The sequence below is a fragment of the Myotis myotis genome, unplaced genomic scaffold (assembly GCF_014108235.1).
Source record: "Myotis myotis isolate mMyoMyo1 unplaced genomic scaffold, mMyoMyo1.p scaffold_m19_p_3, whole genome shotgun sequence".
NCBI lineage: Eukaryota > Metazoa > Chordata > Mammalia > Chiroptera > Vespertilionidae > Myotis > Myotis myotis.
The window spans coordinates 117,436,050-117,450,612 of NW_023416335.1; the positions used below are offsets into that span (position 1 = coordinate 117,436,050).

The 14,563-nt window shown below is 42.0% G+C and overlaps 1 protein-coding gene across 1 annotated transcript in view; it reads right to left on the minus strand.

Moving 5' to 3' along the window:
* Nucleotides 1–14,563, minus strand: part of ATP8A2 (ATPase phospholipid transporting 8A2) — a 701,182-nt gene that overhangs the window by 594,871 nt on the left and 91,748 nt on the right. Inside the window, exon 2 of the mRNA XM_036300527.1 lies at nucleotides 10,501–10,645. Coding sequence (XP_036156420.1) covers nucleotides 10,501–10,645 — 145 coding nt within the window. The remainder of the gene's footprint in view (nucleotides 1–10,500; nucleotides 10,646–14,563) is intronic.

The window sequence follows — 14,563 nt, forward strand, 5'->3', positions numbered from 1 at the left end:
AAGTTTAAGGTTTTTACCATTCTACGGTAAAGAATCTCAGTTGGTGACTGGGGTAGCAGGGGAAAGCCATGGTGAATTTAATGTGAATTTGACACCAAACTTTGTTCTTGCAGAACTCCAAAAGAAGAAGCAAATTTCTTGATTTAACAACATAACACACCCTTAAACACATCTTAGCCCTGTCTTATGTTCTCAGTACAGCATGATTGCCTGTAAAAGTTGCAGGCTAGAAAAATACATACAAAAGCCCCTGGCACCCCAAATTCACCTTGTTATTCCTTAGCCTGCATATGTATTTACTCTCCAGGCAGTCTACTCCCCTTGCACAGGGTAATACTCAAGTACACCTTCCTTTCCCCCAGTAATAGCTTATCAACTGAATGTTTTTGTTATCAAATAACTGGATAGTGAACAACACGAGTTGCATAAAAGAACAGTGTTAGTAATCACTAGTATAGATAATCAGCCTCTCTCTGGACAGTATATCTAATACTGCACCTTGAGTTATACTCATATTCTCATCTAACTCTTTCCACTTTCTGAGTTATGACGTTATTCTAGTTCCTGTTTATAACGTCCAATATCTTGGAATCAAACCTATCTAGAGGCAGGGAAAGATCTGACAAATGTTGGGTGTCTCTCCAGTAGGACGAGTGCTGCTCCCACCTTGCTGGAAGATGACAAAGACAAAAGGACAGCTACACACCTCGTGACACATCCAACAGAGGTTACCCTTGCACCTCTGACGCCCTGGGGTGGTCTAACACTGAGGTAGAAGGGAGTTATTTTGAAATCAATGACCTTGGCCCAACCCACTGTTCAAAATAGTGGGGTTTTTTAATCCCCGGGAATATAAGAAACAGTGTCACCACCTATGAACCCAGCAGATCATGGTTCGATTCCCAGTCAGGGCACATGCCTGGGTTGTGGACTCAATCCCCAGTGAGGGGCATGCAGGAGGCAGCCAAGCAATAGTCTCTCTCATCATTGATGTTTCTAATTCTCTCTCCCTCTCCCTTCCTTTCTGAAATCAATAAAATTATATTTTTTAAAAAATGTGATAAATCAGCCAAAAACATTCAAAATAATCAAGAAGAATATTAATAATATGGATTATCATCCATGATTCTTAACTGAGAATCTTGGTAAATACATTTTGGGTCTTAAGATAGTAAGCAATGATAGTGACACATCTATACAGATATTTAAATATACATATTAAAGGTTCATGGTAAAAAGTCATACTGATAGAACATGTGATCAAAAAATTTGGAGACCACTGATGAAAGATACAGCACTTACGTGACAGAGCCAGGCCCACTCTCCCTCCAGCTAATGCCTTGGGCAGAGCTAGAAGCTGAAACCCCGACACTCTCCAGTAACCTTTGGAATGATAGTACATGTAACAGATATTGAAGATCTATAGAGAAAAATCCCTCAGAATGACCAGCAACATCCCAAACTCAACCCCAAATTGCTTTTTAACTATAATATAAAATAGTAAGGGTAGCTAAATACCAGGATTTAAGTTTTAAGAGCTGACTTCATTTCAGAGAAAAGGATAGCTTAGCATTTAAATGATCAAACCCAACCTCATAGATTTCAGGAAATTTCTCTGTAGAACATCCCTGCATCCCAACAATGGTCATGCTTCTTTTGTTCTCTCTCGGCATTGTCCCTCTTGAAAGGGTTGCTGAGTAGCATTTCTGAGTCAGCTTTTGCTGTTGAGTGGCTCAGCCGTAAGTAGAATACACACTTAGATGCTACTTTCTAGATAACTACACAAAAGCTCACATAACTAAACTCTGACCACAGAATTTTCTACAGTCCATGTAGCTGCCTACTTTTTCTATACAACTAGATCAGACACTAAGGCAGCGGTTCTCAACCTGTGGGTCACGACCCCTTTGGGGGTCAAATGACCCTTTCACAGGGGCGCCTAAGACCATCGGAAAACACATATATAATTACATATTGTTTTTGTAACAATGAATTTGTAACAATGAAAATACATCCTGCATATCAGATATTTATAGTACGATTCATAACAGTAGCAAAATTACAGTTATGAAGTAGCAACGAAAATAATTTTATGGTTGGGGGTCACCACAACATGAGGAACTGTATTAAATGGTCGCGGCATTAGGAAAATTGAGAACCACTGCACTAAGCGAACAAACTCTTGGTGTTGCCACCTAAGGGAATGTTGTTTAGTACCCAGAGGGTAAGTGTTTTTCCACCTACCTAGCATGACAACCATGTGGAGATACTGGTGCAGTCTCCATTGACTATCATCCACTCAAAATCATGTCTGTCTCCAATAAAGGACCCAAACATATCCCAAAGCACCCAACAGAAGGCCAAATGAGGTTAGCATTTAGTTCCTGCTCTCCTAGATACTTTCAGTTAATTGTTAAAATACTTTTATTTGAAGGTAAGTTTATACTTAAAAAAGAGCTACAAAAATGGCACAGAGTTGCCACACCTCTTTAGCAGGTTTCCCCACAATGTTAATGTTCAATATCATGTTTATATCTTGTACTGCCAAGGTAAGATGGTGAAAACTGATGAAACAATGTTGGCACAATACTACTCCACCTGCAGAGTGTATTCTAAGTTCACCGGTTTTTCCACCAATGTATGTTTTCTATCCTGAGATCTGATTCAGAACTGACACTGTCATATCTCCTTGGTGTCCTCCTGGTTAAATGTCAACTTGTGTTTTTCACAAATCCTGATACTTAATTCTTTTTATCCATAAGATTCAGAAGTGCTCACAAGTTCACGGAAGACAGTAAGAGTTAACAGAATATGGGAACAGGGAAAGGGGGAATAAGTTTACTGACTAGACCTCTCAAATCAAACGCCTTTGCCTGTTTTCATAAATGGGAATGGATTGATATGCTCCACATCTACCTCCTACAAAAGTCAACTTGATAAAGACACCACCGCACGAGTCTGTCCTAAACATTTGCTATTTCCTTGGAAACATCAAATACAAAACTGGCCCAAGGCTAACATGCTTTTTCTGTTTCTAAAAATACATTTCAAGAAAGTTCATGTGTTTAATGGTTACCTGAAACACTGAGTGCTGAAGGTCCCCTGATTTACATATCTTTATCTGCAGAATGCCTCAAAAGCCTTGTCCAGGCGTGTAACCCTGATAAAAGTTCTGATTACAAGAATCTCCTATGGCATTAATTGCTGCTGGTATGTATAAATTAAGGACTCTCAATATGCTGTGACATTCATGACCAGAAAATACAGGACAACAGCAGTTTGTGGCTTGGAGATTAACCAAGTATATCTGCCTCTAATTTAAAAATAGTGAATGGTAACTGTGTGAGACAATTATATGTTAATTAGCTTCACTGTAGTATTTCACTAAATGTATATATATATATAAAATCACCATGGTATACACCTTAAATACATACAATTTTCTTAAAATATGTAAACAAACAGATAAATAAAAACAGTGTACACAGAAGAAAATATTGAGGCTGTTTTCAGGTAGGTAACTGGAATGCTTTCAACATAACCAATTACTCTTGATTAGGACTTTTATACACATTTACCTTTGCCACCTTGACATAGGCAGTTTCTCAAATGAGATATGTAAACCTTAGTTTTTAAAACACTGGTCTTTGCATAAATCAAAAGGAAGTTATGACTATTTCTCAGATGTTTGTATTATTTTTTAAGTTGGAAATAACCTAAGTATTAAGACCAGATCCTACCTAAATTCTGCAGCTTTAAACACTTAAAGGAGAATCATTCCTCCTTAGTGCACTTGGTAATGTTAGTTATCGAATTACACATGTCATCTATCATCACTATTTATGTACAAACTAGTTTTTAAAGATGATTTCTCCTCATTCCTCAAGACAGAAATGCCCTCTTGACATTAGGATCCCAGCATCTATACATATAAAAGCCTAAGTGACCATTACGACTGGTCGACCAAATGACCAGTCGACTGGTCGCTATGACACACACTGACAATCAGGGAGCAGACGCTCAATGCAGGAGCTGCCCCTGGTGGTCAGTGCGCTCCCACAGCCAACCTCCCGCAGTCCCTCCCCCTGGGATAGGACCCGGGACTGGGTGAGATGGCCCAGATGGCCCGATCACCGGCCAGGCTGAGGGACCCCACCTGTGCACCAGGCCTCTAGTAATCTTATAAAACAACAATACTGTAAAGTTGGCACACATGCTCAGTTCCCCTTCTACAAAGGCAAAACTCGATTTTAAACTTCTCCTGGCAAAACCAACAAAATATTCCTACAAATGAACTTTCCTTTAAGTCAACCCACCCTGAAAAAATGCAATAGTATGACCAAATTCAAGTGATTGTTTTAATGCAGGCTTTTGCTAGTTAAAACTCCCACCTGAAACCAATGACTCATTCAAAACTACTATCAATCAACATTCCTAATGCTTTGAATACCTCATTTCAAACACAGAAGAAAACAGCCTTACAGCCCTGAAAGTCACTATTTCAATGGCATATGATAATCACATAAAAAACTGCATATGCCTGATCAGGATTTCATAAATATTCCGGTAAGTTATTTCAAGATATTTTCTGGAAGAAAAAAAAAAAAAGTTTAACTTAACACATTTAAAATTAAAGATTTGCCACCAGGTGTCTCTAAATCGCAAGCTTTTTATACACATTTAATATTTAACTTAAAATGAAATTATATCATTCATAGGAAAGATCCAAAAGGGGGAGACATATACAGATATGAAATACAGCAGTGGTTGCTTAGAGCTGGGGGAGGAAGGGGCAGAGAGATGACAGCTAAAGGCACAGACTTCTTCTGGAAGCCATGAAAATGTCCTCAAATTAACTGTGATGCTATTTTACAATTCTGTGAATGTACTAAAAACAACTGAACTGTACACTTTAGATGGGTGAACTATATTTCAATAAAGCTGTGGAAATATTTAAAAGAAGATATTGTATACTTCAGGGAAAAGGGGCCTTGTTAGGTAGACATATAATACCATCCTTGACAAGTATATGTACTTTGCAATATTCCATTAATCACTATTCCTAGAGCATGAAGAAAGTTATTATTGTTCTCAAGATCCTGGAAAATTAATGCCTAGGAGAAAAAGACCATGTCATACTTCTCCATAATTATGATAATGAAGTTTCTCATTGAAAACTTCAACTTGCCACAGCTTCAGACCAAACATATTATTTTCAGTGTCAGCGACATCATTTCCATGGCATAGACACTGCCAGAATTTCAAGGAATTGCTTGGAATTTGGAATTACCAGGTTACCCATTCCCCTATAGGCTATAGTCAACCATCTCTGGTGACCTTCTTGCTCCTACTCACCAGGCCCAGCCTCTTTCCTGGATACACTAGTCCAAACATTAACTCTAGAGCTTTATTTCCTGTCCTGAATTTACCACACCAACCCTCACTGATCTCCTCCGACACCCAGCAGCCACTTCTCTTTAGCAAACTTTGATATCTTCCTTGAATTCAAAATGCCAGTTGCTCATGAAAGTAGGCACAAGCAACTGACATGATCCTCACAGTTCCAAGCCAGAAAGTGACTGGAGTGGGGAAGGTAAGTGAGAAAACTGCCCTATCCTGAGGTGGATAGCTTCCAACTAATTCCATGAATTAGCATTAGCCTCATTGGTCACACGTGGTCCCTTCTCTTCAAAAAGATCAATTTAGAAGCAAACAATCTGGGATAAACACTCCATGCCCAGCCTCCAAAAAAACAAACAAACAAAAAACATTAATCTTTTCTCAAGAAAAATTATATTAAGGGAAAAAATACTTTATCAACTCCCTTTTATGAAAACTCTCCTTTTAATAACTTTATCAACTTTTAGCAAACATTAAAAAGACTCATTTTTAAAAATCAATATTTTTATGAAACTTGACTTCAGCAATATGAAAGTGCTAAAATAATGTGGCTTATCATTTTTATAAAATCCTTAAACTATAATGCCAAGAAGCTTTATAATAAATCCCTTAATAAACTATAAGTCACATCACCATTAGCAATTCCTATTTAAATATACAGTTGAGGTGAAACAAATATTCAAAAGCCATTTTACAGAACAGCAGGGGGCACATTTTAATTTCTTGGATCCTATTCAGTACATTCTGAAATTTATGTTCACAGTTTAAGTGATGAGCTCAGAAATTCTATAAATTTTAATATTTACTACATGTCAACTAATTCAATTATTCACTTACACAACGCTTTAAATAGAATAATTTATATCTACCTACTTTATTCCTAGCCAACCTGTACATTCCCATATTGATTTCTCCCCACCTCAAACAAGTACAAATCAAACTGTAAAATAGGTAGCCACTTGAAATCTCTCTGATTAATAATAAAATCAGTCTCAAAAATCACTTTGAGTCTTGGTTACAAACAGATTGTGAGGCCCCTTTTCCAAGGCTTTTAAAAATCTCCATTTTCCACGGAAACTAGAGAATTTAGACAAAAACAAAGACCCTTATTTCATTCTCCCAGCTTCAAGTATGCACAAATGGATATCAAAATTATATAGAAACTAAGCAAAAATATTTCTAAGGTATTTTCAAAGAAAAGTGGCCCTATCAGTTTGGCTCAGTGGATAGAGCGTCAGCCTGCAGACTCAAGGGTCCCAGGTTCGATTCTGATCTGGGGCATGTACCTTGGTTGCTGGCACATCCCAGTGGGGGTGTGCAGGAGGCAGCTGATCGGTGTTTCTCTCTCATCGATGTTTCTAACTCTATCCCTCTCCCTTCCTCTCTGTAAAAATCAATAAAATATATATTTTTTAAAAGTGACTCTTCAATTTCATAGCCTTATACCAAGGGTGGGGAAACTTTTTGACTTCAGGGCCACAATGGGTTCTTAAACTGGACCGGAGGGCCGGAACAAAAGCATGGGTGGAGTGTTTGTATGAACTAATATAAATTCAAAGTAAACATCATTACATAAAAGGGTACGGTCTTTTTTTTTTTTTTTAGTTTTATTCATTTCAAACGGGCTGGATCCGGCCCGCGGGCCATAGTTTGCCCACGGCTGCCTTATACAGTATAAATATTTTTACAAAGAAATTTTAGCTTTTTATTTTTTTAATATATTTTTACTAAAGGCCCGGTACACAAAATTCATGCACTGTGGGGGGTGTCCCTCAGCCCATCCTGCACCCTCTCCAATCTGGGACCCCTCGGGGGATATCCGGCTGCCAGTTTAGGCTCTATCGCTGTGGGCAGTCGGATATCCCTCTCACAATCCGGGACTGCTGGCTCCCAAGTGCTCGCCTGCCTGCCTGCCTGATTGCCCCTAACCACTCCCCTGCCAGCCTGATCATGCCTAACTACTCCCTTGACAACCTGATCGCCCCCAACTGCCCTCCCCTGCTGGCCTGATCGCCCCTAACTGCCCTCCCCTGCTGGCCTGGTCCCCCCAACTGCCCTCCCCTGCCAGCCCGGTCGCTCCTAGCTGCCCTCCCCTGCTGGCCTGGTCACCCCTAACTGCCCTCCCCTGCTGGCCTGATTGCCCACAACTGCCCTCCCCTGCCGGCCATCTTGTGGCAGCCATCCTGTGACCACATGGGGCGGCCATGTTGTGTGAGGGTGTGACAGTCAATTTGCATATTACCTCTTTATTATATAGGATTAATTTCAGAGAGAGAGGGAGAGGGAGAGGGAGAGGGAGAGGGAGAGAGAGACAGAAATATCAATGATGAGAGAGAATCATTGATTGGCTGCCTCCTGCATGCCCCCTACTGGGTACTGAGCCCGCAACCCAGGCATGTGCCCTTTACCAGAATCAAACCCGGGACCCTTCAGGCCACAGGCCAATGCTCTATCCACTGAGCCAAACCAGGTAGGGCGAAATTTTATCTTTTTAAAAGTCATTCTGCCGAAACCGGTTTGGCTCGGTGGATGGAGCATCAGCCTGCAGACTGAAAGGTCCCAGGTTCGATTCCGGTCAAGGGCATGTACCTGGGTTGTGGGCATATCCCCAGTAGGAGATGTGCAGGAGGCAGCTGATCGATGTTTCTCTCTCATCGATGTTTCTCTCTCATCGATGTTTCTAACTCTCTGTCTCTCTCCCTTCCTCTCTGTAAAAAATCAATAAAATATATTTTAAAAAATAAAAAAATAAAATAAAAATAAAAGTCATTCAATATAAACATATTAGAAGGTATCAGGAAATGGAACTATATTGGCAGTATAGGATTCTAAATGATTTCAAATATTTTCACACAAGTTGTGTGACCATCACCCCAAATGAAACTTGACATACATTACCAGTCATTCCCCCTTACCCAGCCCTAGGAACCACTAAACTATCTTCTGTCTCAGTAGATTTTCCTCTTCTGGGTATTTCTTTTCTTTTTTCTTTTTTTTATTGATTAAGGTATTACATATGTGTCCTTACCACTCATTCATGCCCTCACCCTCACCCCCTGTTGTCTGCGTCCATTGGTTATGCTTATATGCATGCATACAAGTCCTTTGGTTGATCTCTCCCTCTTCTGGGTATTTTTTATAAATGAAATCATATAAAAGCACACCTCGTTTTAATGCACTTTGCTTTTTTACAGTCCACAGATGTTATGTCTTTTACTAATTGAAGACAAGAACCTCTGCCAGCAAAAAGATTAGGACTCATTTTATTGTAATACTTAATCACTTATAGTGGTGGTCCAGACTGAACCCACAACATTTCTGGGGCATGCCTGTAATCATAGGCCTTTTGTTACTGGCTTCTTTCACTTAGCATGTTTTCAAGGTTCAGCCATGTTGTAGCATATATCACTACTTAATTCCTTTTATGATCAAATAATATTCCATTGTATGACTATACCACATTTTATTCATTCGTATATCAGTTGATAGACATTTTAATTGTTTCCACTTCTTTACTATTATGAACAATGCTGCTATGAACATTTTTGAACATTTGTGTATAGTTTTTGTGTGGACATGTTTTCATTTCTCTTTGTTATTTAAACCTAGAAGTAGAATTACTGGATCATATGGTAACTTTACACTTACCCTTTTGAGGAACTGCCAAACTGTTATCCAAAGTAGCTACACCATATTTCATTCCCAGTAGCAATGTATGAAGATTCCAATTTCTCCATATCCTCATCAACAGTTGTTATTGTCTTTTTGGTTAGAGCTATCCTAGTGTGTGAAATGGTAACTCATTGTGGCTGATGCTCTGTATCTTAAACCAAGCCATTCATTATTTGAATTTGGCATCAGCTATTCTTCTAAGCTACACTTTTAAGTATACAATGTCCCAATGATCATTCTTAAAACCCCAAATAAAGCCAGGATAATCTAACATTCTCTTAATAAATGAAGGTATCAAGTCCATGTAATATGTACCATTATTCTATTCCAAATCCTATCAAGCTACATTAATGTCCAACAGCCAATTGTTTCTAAATAAAGATGTCAGGCTAAGCAGCCTATACAGGTGCTACTGCTATAGTGGAATACTTAAAACACATAACAACAGCAAAGTTTTAACCAGAGCTTTCTAGAAAGCACATTGAATTGGAATTCAGGTTTGTCAATAATCTATGTGTAACCTGACCAATCACTTAACTTCTCTACACCTGAACTTGGTATTCTGAGCCACTCACAGAACTACATCCTTTGAAGTCACTCGCAGAGATAATGTTATTAAGCCTAAAAATTTAATGAAATTTGAAAACGTGTTAACACCCTTGCCTAATGATCTAGCTTTGCACAGCAAAGAATTTGAGCCGTAGTAGTCAGACAGGCTGGGTTCTATTTCCAGCTCTGCCATTCAGTGGCTATATGACCATAGATACATTATTTAACACCTTGCTATCTCGGTTTCCTGATCTTATTGTAATAATGCCTTCTTCAGGAGGTTATGAGGATTTATAAAGCTAGTATAGCTAAAGCATCTGACACAGTGGGCAGCAAATAGTAGACACACGCTAGCTTCCATTCATCTTTCTGCTAACTCTGGGCAAAGTTTCCCAGCAAATAAAGACTTCTTAATAAATGTCCTGGGCCATTTAGAGTTGAATGTGAGTCCTTCTGACCTGTGGGATTCCTTTATAAAGCAGATCCCCACACTATGGTCTATAAATTGCTAAGAAGAGTTATCAACTGTATTAAAACAGGATTTGGGGTGCAGGGGGTGGTTCTTGGAAGGGAGTTCAGGGATGAAAAATAGAAGACCTCATTTTGAATAAAAACTTCCTTGGGACTCACATTGCCTAAGCAAGGAATAGATGCAAAGGAGAGAAAAGTGAAGGCTAAATACATATGACCCCATTGGAAAAGCCGGTGTAGACTGCTGGCTCTAGGGGAAGGGGGAGGGGGAGGGTAGTGTAAGGGGCTGGAGGAAGCAGACAGGGGTGGGGGCTGGCTAGGTGCATAGTAAAGCTAACAAGAAGAAGGTGAGCCCCATCCCAGCTGTGAATTCACTGCTTCTTGGGTCTCTCAGCCGCCTTCTCTTACCTGATCTGGTTGTCACGGAATTTGTTGAGATGCGGTTGGTTGAGGTAAATGGTGCGGGCTGGTGTCTCCAGCTGGTCTCCAACAGACGTGGCCCGGGACATCTCATCATCTGCCTTTTTATAGCCCGAAGAAGGACGAACAGGTCCTGCAGAGATGAGGCGCAGGCAGAAAACACAGCACAAAGAAGTCACACCAGGCAAGAGCAGCCGAGAGCCAGGCTGTGCGCGGGCGGGCGGGGTCCAGAGGGGAAAGGATGCTTGGGGCGATGCAGGGCCCGCCCTTATACCTTGGCTCCCCCTGGAGACCCGCCGCGCAGCTGCTCCCGACTCCTCCCCGCCCCCTCCCCGTGCTCCACCCTCCCCGCTGTCCCTTGGGGCCAAGGAGGCAGCCTCTCCGCTGGTGGGCGCTGCGCCGCCCAGCCCGGCCCCTCCAGCGCTCGCTCCCTCCCCTCCGCCTGGCTGCAGCCCGCGCGGCAGGTGCAGGCGAGGGTGCTGCTGCCGGCTGCTGGGGGCCAGCGAGGAGGGCAGAGGCCCGAGCGTGCTGCCTGGTGAGTTTCCCCCTCCAGGCCCAGGGTTTGAGCTCTGGCACTAGGTTTTCTTGGCTTCTCGGATTGTGTGTAGGAACAAAAGGACGGCAGCAAAGGGGATGTGCCTTGCATTCAGTTACCACAGGAAGAGGTGGCGAAAGGAGATATCTCTGTGCTCTAAAAATGAAATTCCCAGCCTCGGTGTGAAGGGCTTGCTCCATGGTTGTCTCGAATCAACCAGCTGCTGTTCTCCCCAGACATGCCTGACAACCTGATTGAAGTAGCTTCATCAATCCGCTTACCGACAGATGTGTGATCTTTCATTTCATTGCTCAAGTTACTGTTTCAAGTGGTTAAGACAATGCAAGTCTATCTTCTTAAGATTTAATTTCAGTCCTAGAATCAAGCCCCTCTCCCTGTGCTCAGCCTTCCCATGACCTTCACTTAAGGAGATATTGGCATGGAGAATAATGATATACCCATTACAAAAACTGCTACATACAGGCGCGCACAGATGATTTAACCACATCTCCAGCTACAAAGCAGTACCCCTCAAGTAGAAGGGGCCACCCACCTCAGGAACTGACTTTTGGGAAGGAGTGCCTGAAGTAAAGGGTCACAGAAAAACGCCCTCCAGATGAAGCCTTCCCCCCTTTCCTTAAATATGTATTTGTGTAATATCTGCCATGCTTTCCACCTACTAAAGAAATGCATGCTGTGAGTGTGTGTGGGGGGGAGGTTGGGGGTTAATGGGGGGGATGAGGACACATTTGTAATACCTTAACTAATAATAAAAAATAAAAAAAAGAAATGCATGCTGCATATTATTAAAGAAACTGACAACTCATTTCAATAAACATCCACTTCTCAGCTACAAAGAATGTTCATTGACAGAGAAACATTTTGAAACAGAAAGTTTGGGCTACTTAAGTGTCTCATCTTTTTAAAGTGATGAGAATCACATTGTAATCTCAGTGTAAGAGGGGACAACCACAACATAAAATTGGTTACTGAGAGCTGACATACTGTCCTGATCCCTGGTCCCCCAGGCCAGGTATGAATCCACAGCGCCCTGCCTGTTCCTTGTTCCAGCACCCCACCCTCCCGTCCTGCCTTCCTCGCCCCCAGCCTTCCATTCTCTGGGGTCCCTCTGGCTCCACAGGACACTGCTCAGTCCTCTGCTTATAGATAAGGGGCAGCAAGAGTTCCTACTTCAATACTGGCTGGCCCGCTGCTCTGGCTCCCAGACTTGAATCAGAGGAGGCTGGTTTCTAAAGCATTGGCTGATTTAAGGCAGATGGGGAATATCTTTGCAACTAGCCTATATGAAAGTACTGCTTTTCTCTCTGCCCACTTATCCTGCTTCATTTTTCTCCAGAGTGTTTATCATCATTACCTGACATTACTTATTTATGGTCCTCCCATGGCTAAGAGCAGAAGCTCCAGGAGGCAGGAACATGTTTTGTTGTTGTTGTTGTTAGTTGGTTTTTTCAATCCTCTCTCGAGGATATTTTTTCCATTGATATTTTAAAGAGAGTGGAAAGGAGGGAGAGGGGGGAGAGAGAGAGAGAGAGACATCTATGTGAGACAGACACATCAATTGGTTGCTTCCTGCTCAAGCCCTGACCGGGACCAGGGATTGCACCTGCAATGGAGGTATGTACCCTTGGCTGGGAATTGAACCCACGACCCTTCGGTCTGTGGGCCGATGGTCTAACCACTGAGCAACTCGGCCAGGGCAACAGGGACATGTTTTGTTCAACTGCAGTGACCTCAGCACTTGGACCAGTGCCTGGCACATAATGAGTACTCATATGTGCTTGAATAAGCCATTTTTGCCCAAGTCTTATAAAGGGTCGCTTTGAATCCTCCAGGCAGAGATGCAGTGATATGCACAGAGGGCCCAAACTCCATGTTCCTCTAGTGTCAAAATAGTTCACTGGGAGACTGTGTTCACTTACTGGCTCTCAACTCCGGCTGCACATACTGTCACCGAGAGAGTTTCCACAAGTCACTGGTTCCTGGCCCAACCCTAACAGGTTCTGTTTAGTTTTGTTTTTAAAGCTCTTTAAGTGATACTAATGGACAGTCACAGCTGACAGTCACTTGTTAGATGTTGCTGGGAACACAAAAACAAAAGATCTGGCTCCTGCTCTCTACAATGTTAACCAGTATAACCATGGTTGCCAGTGTGCCTCAGTTTATGACCAAGTGACTAAGAGTGGGTTGAACATGCTGAGGAGGGTCAGAGGTCAGCAGCATTTTTGTGCTTGGAGTAGGACCAGAAGACAAGTACAGATATAAGAGCCTTAAAGTAGGGGGATAGTTTACATTAGGAGAGAGGAGGGCATTGTAGGGAAGGGCCAGAAAAGCATAAGCAGGGCTGAATACACAAAATGCATTAGGAGCCAATACAAAAATAAACAAAGGAAAACCAGCACTAGAGGACCAGATTAGAAACAAGTAGAAAGGAAGCTCAGAAAAACATAGCCCATACCCAGACTGTGGGTGACTTAAATAACCCAGGGGAAAAGCTTGAACTTCATCCTAAAGGTCACATGAAGCCACAGGAGGTTTCTAAGCAGGAGAGAGATGCACCTGGTAGTGATGTACAAGAAGGAGAAAAAGAGGGGAGAATCTATATAATAAAAGCCTAAGCGAACATTACAGAGAAACGACTGGAATGACTGGTCGCCATGATGCACACTGACCACCAGGGGGCAGAGGCTCAATGCAGGAGCTGCCCCCTGGTGGTCAGTGCGCTCCCACAGGGGAAGCGCCGTTCAGCCAGAAGCCGGGCTCACGGCTGGCAAGCGCAGTTGCCATGGCAGGAGCCTCTCCCGACTCTGCGGCAGCAGGCGCAGCGGGCCAGGTTGAGCATGAGCTGCACAGCGCCTGGCCCCGATTCAGGCTCCTCCCTGGCCGCCTGCCACTTGGCACACTGCTACATCCCCCAAGGGGTCCTGGACTGCGAGAGGGTGCAGGCTGGGCTGAGGGACCCACTTCCCCCAGTGCACGAATTTTGTGCACCAGGCCTCTAGTTTATAGATAAGGAGATCAGGTAAAAAATGAACTCTACAATCTAGAAGCAAGATGATAAAAGCATGAATTAAAATGGAAAACAGAAAAAAGCATGATCATGAGACACATCTCAAAAGAAAATGCTACAAGATCTTTTTTTGGATTGAATGAGAAAAGAAAAAACAATAGATCATAGGGACTTGAAGAGGAAAAGACTGGCATGTGTATACACACACAAAAAACATCACTGATAGAAATAAGAATGGAAACCATAGTTTTTTCAAATAAGGATTTAAATGCTTTATAATAAATATTGGGCAGAAAAAATATTGAAACAAGCAATTAGTGATGACAAACATAATGCATCAGGCCAGCTCATCTTTCTGTATTAACAGAGCCAGATCTTACATTGTATTCTTGATAGAAATAGTTATAGTTGCCCAACTAAGACTCAGATAACTTTATTCTACATCAATGGCCTCATCCTGACCCAACCTGCTTTGGAGACAAACATTA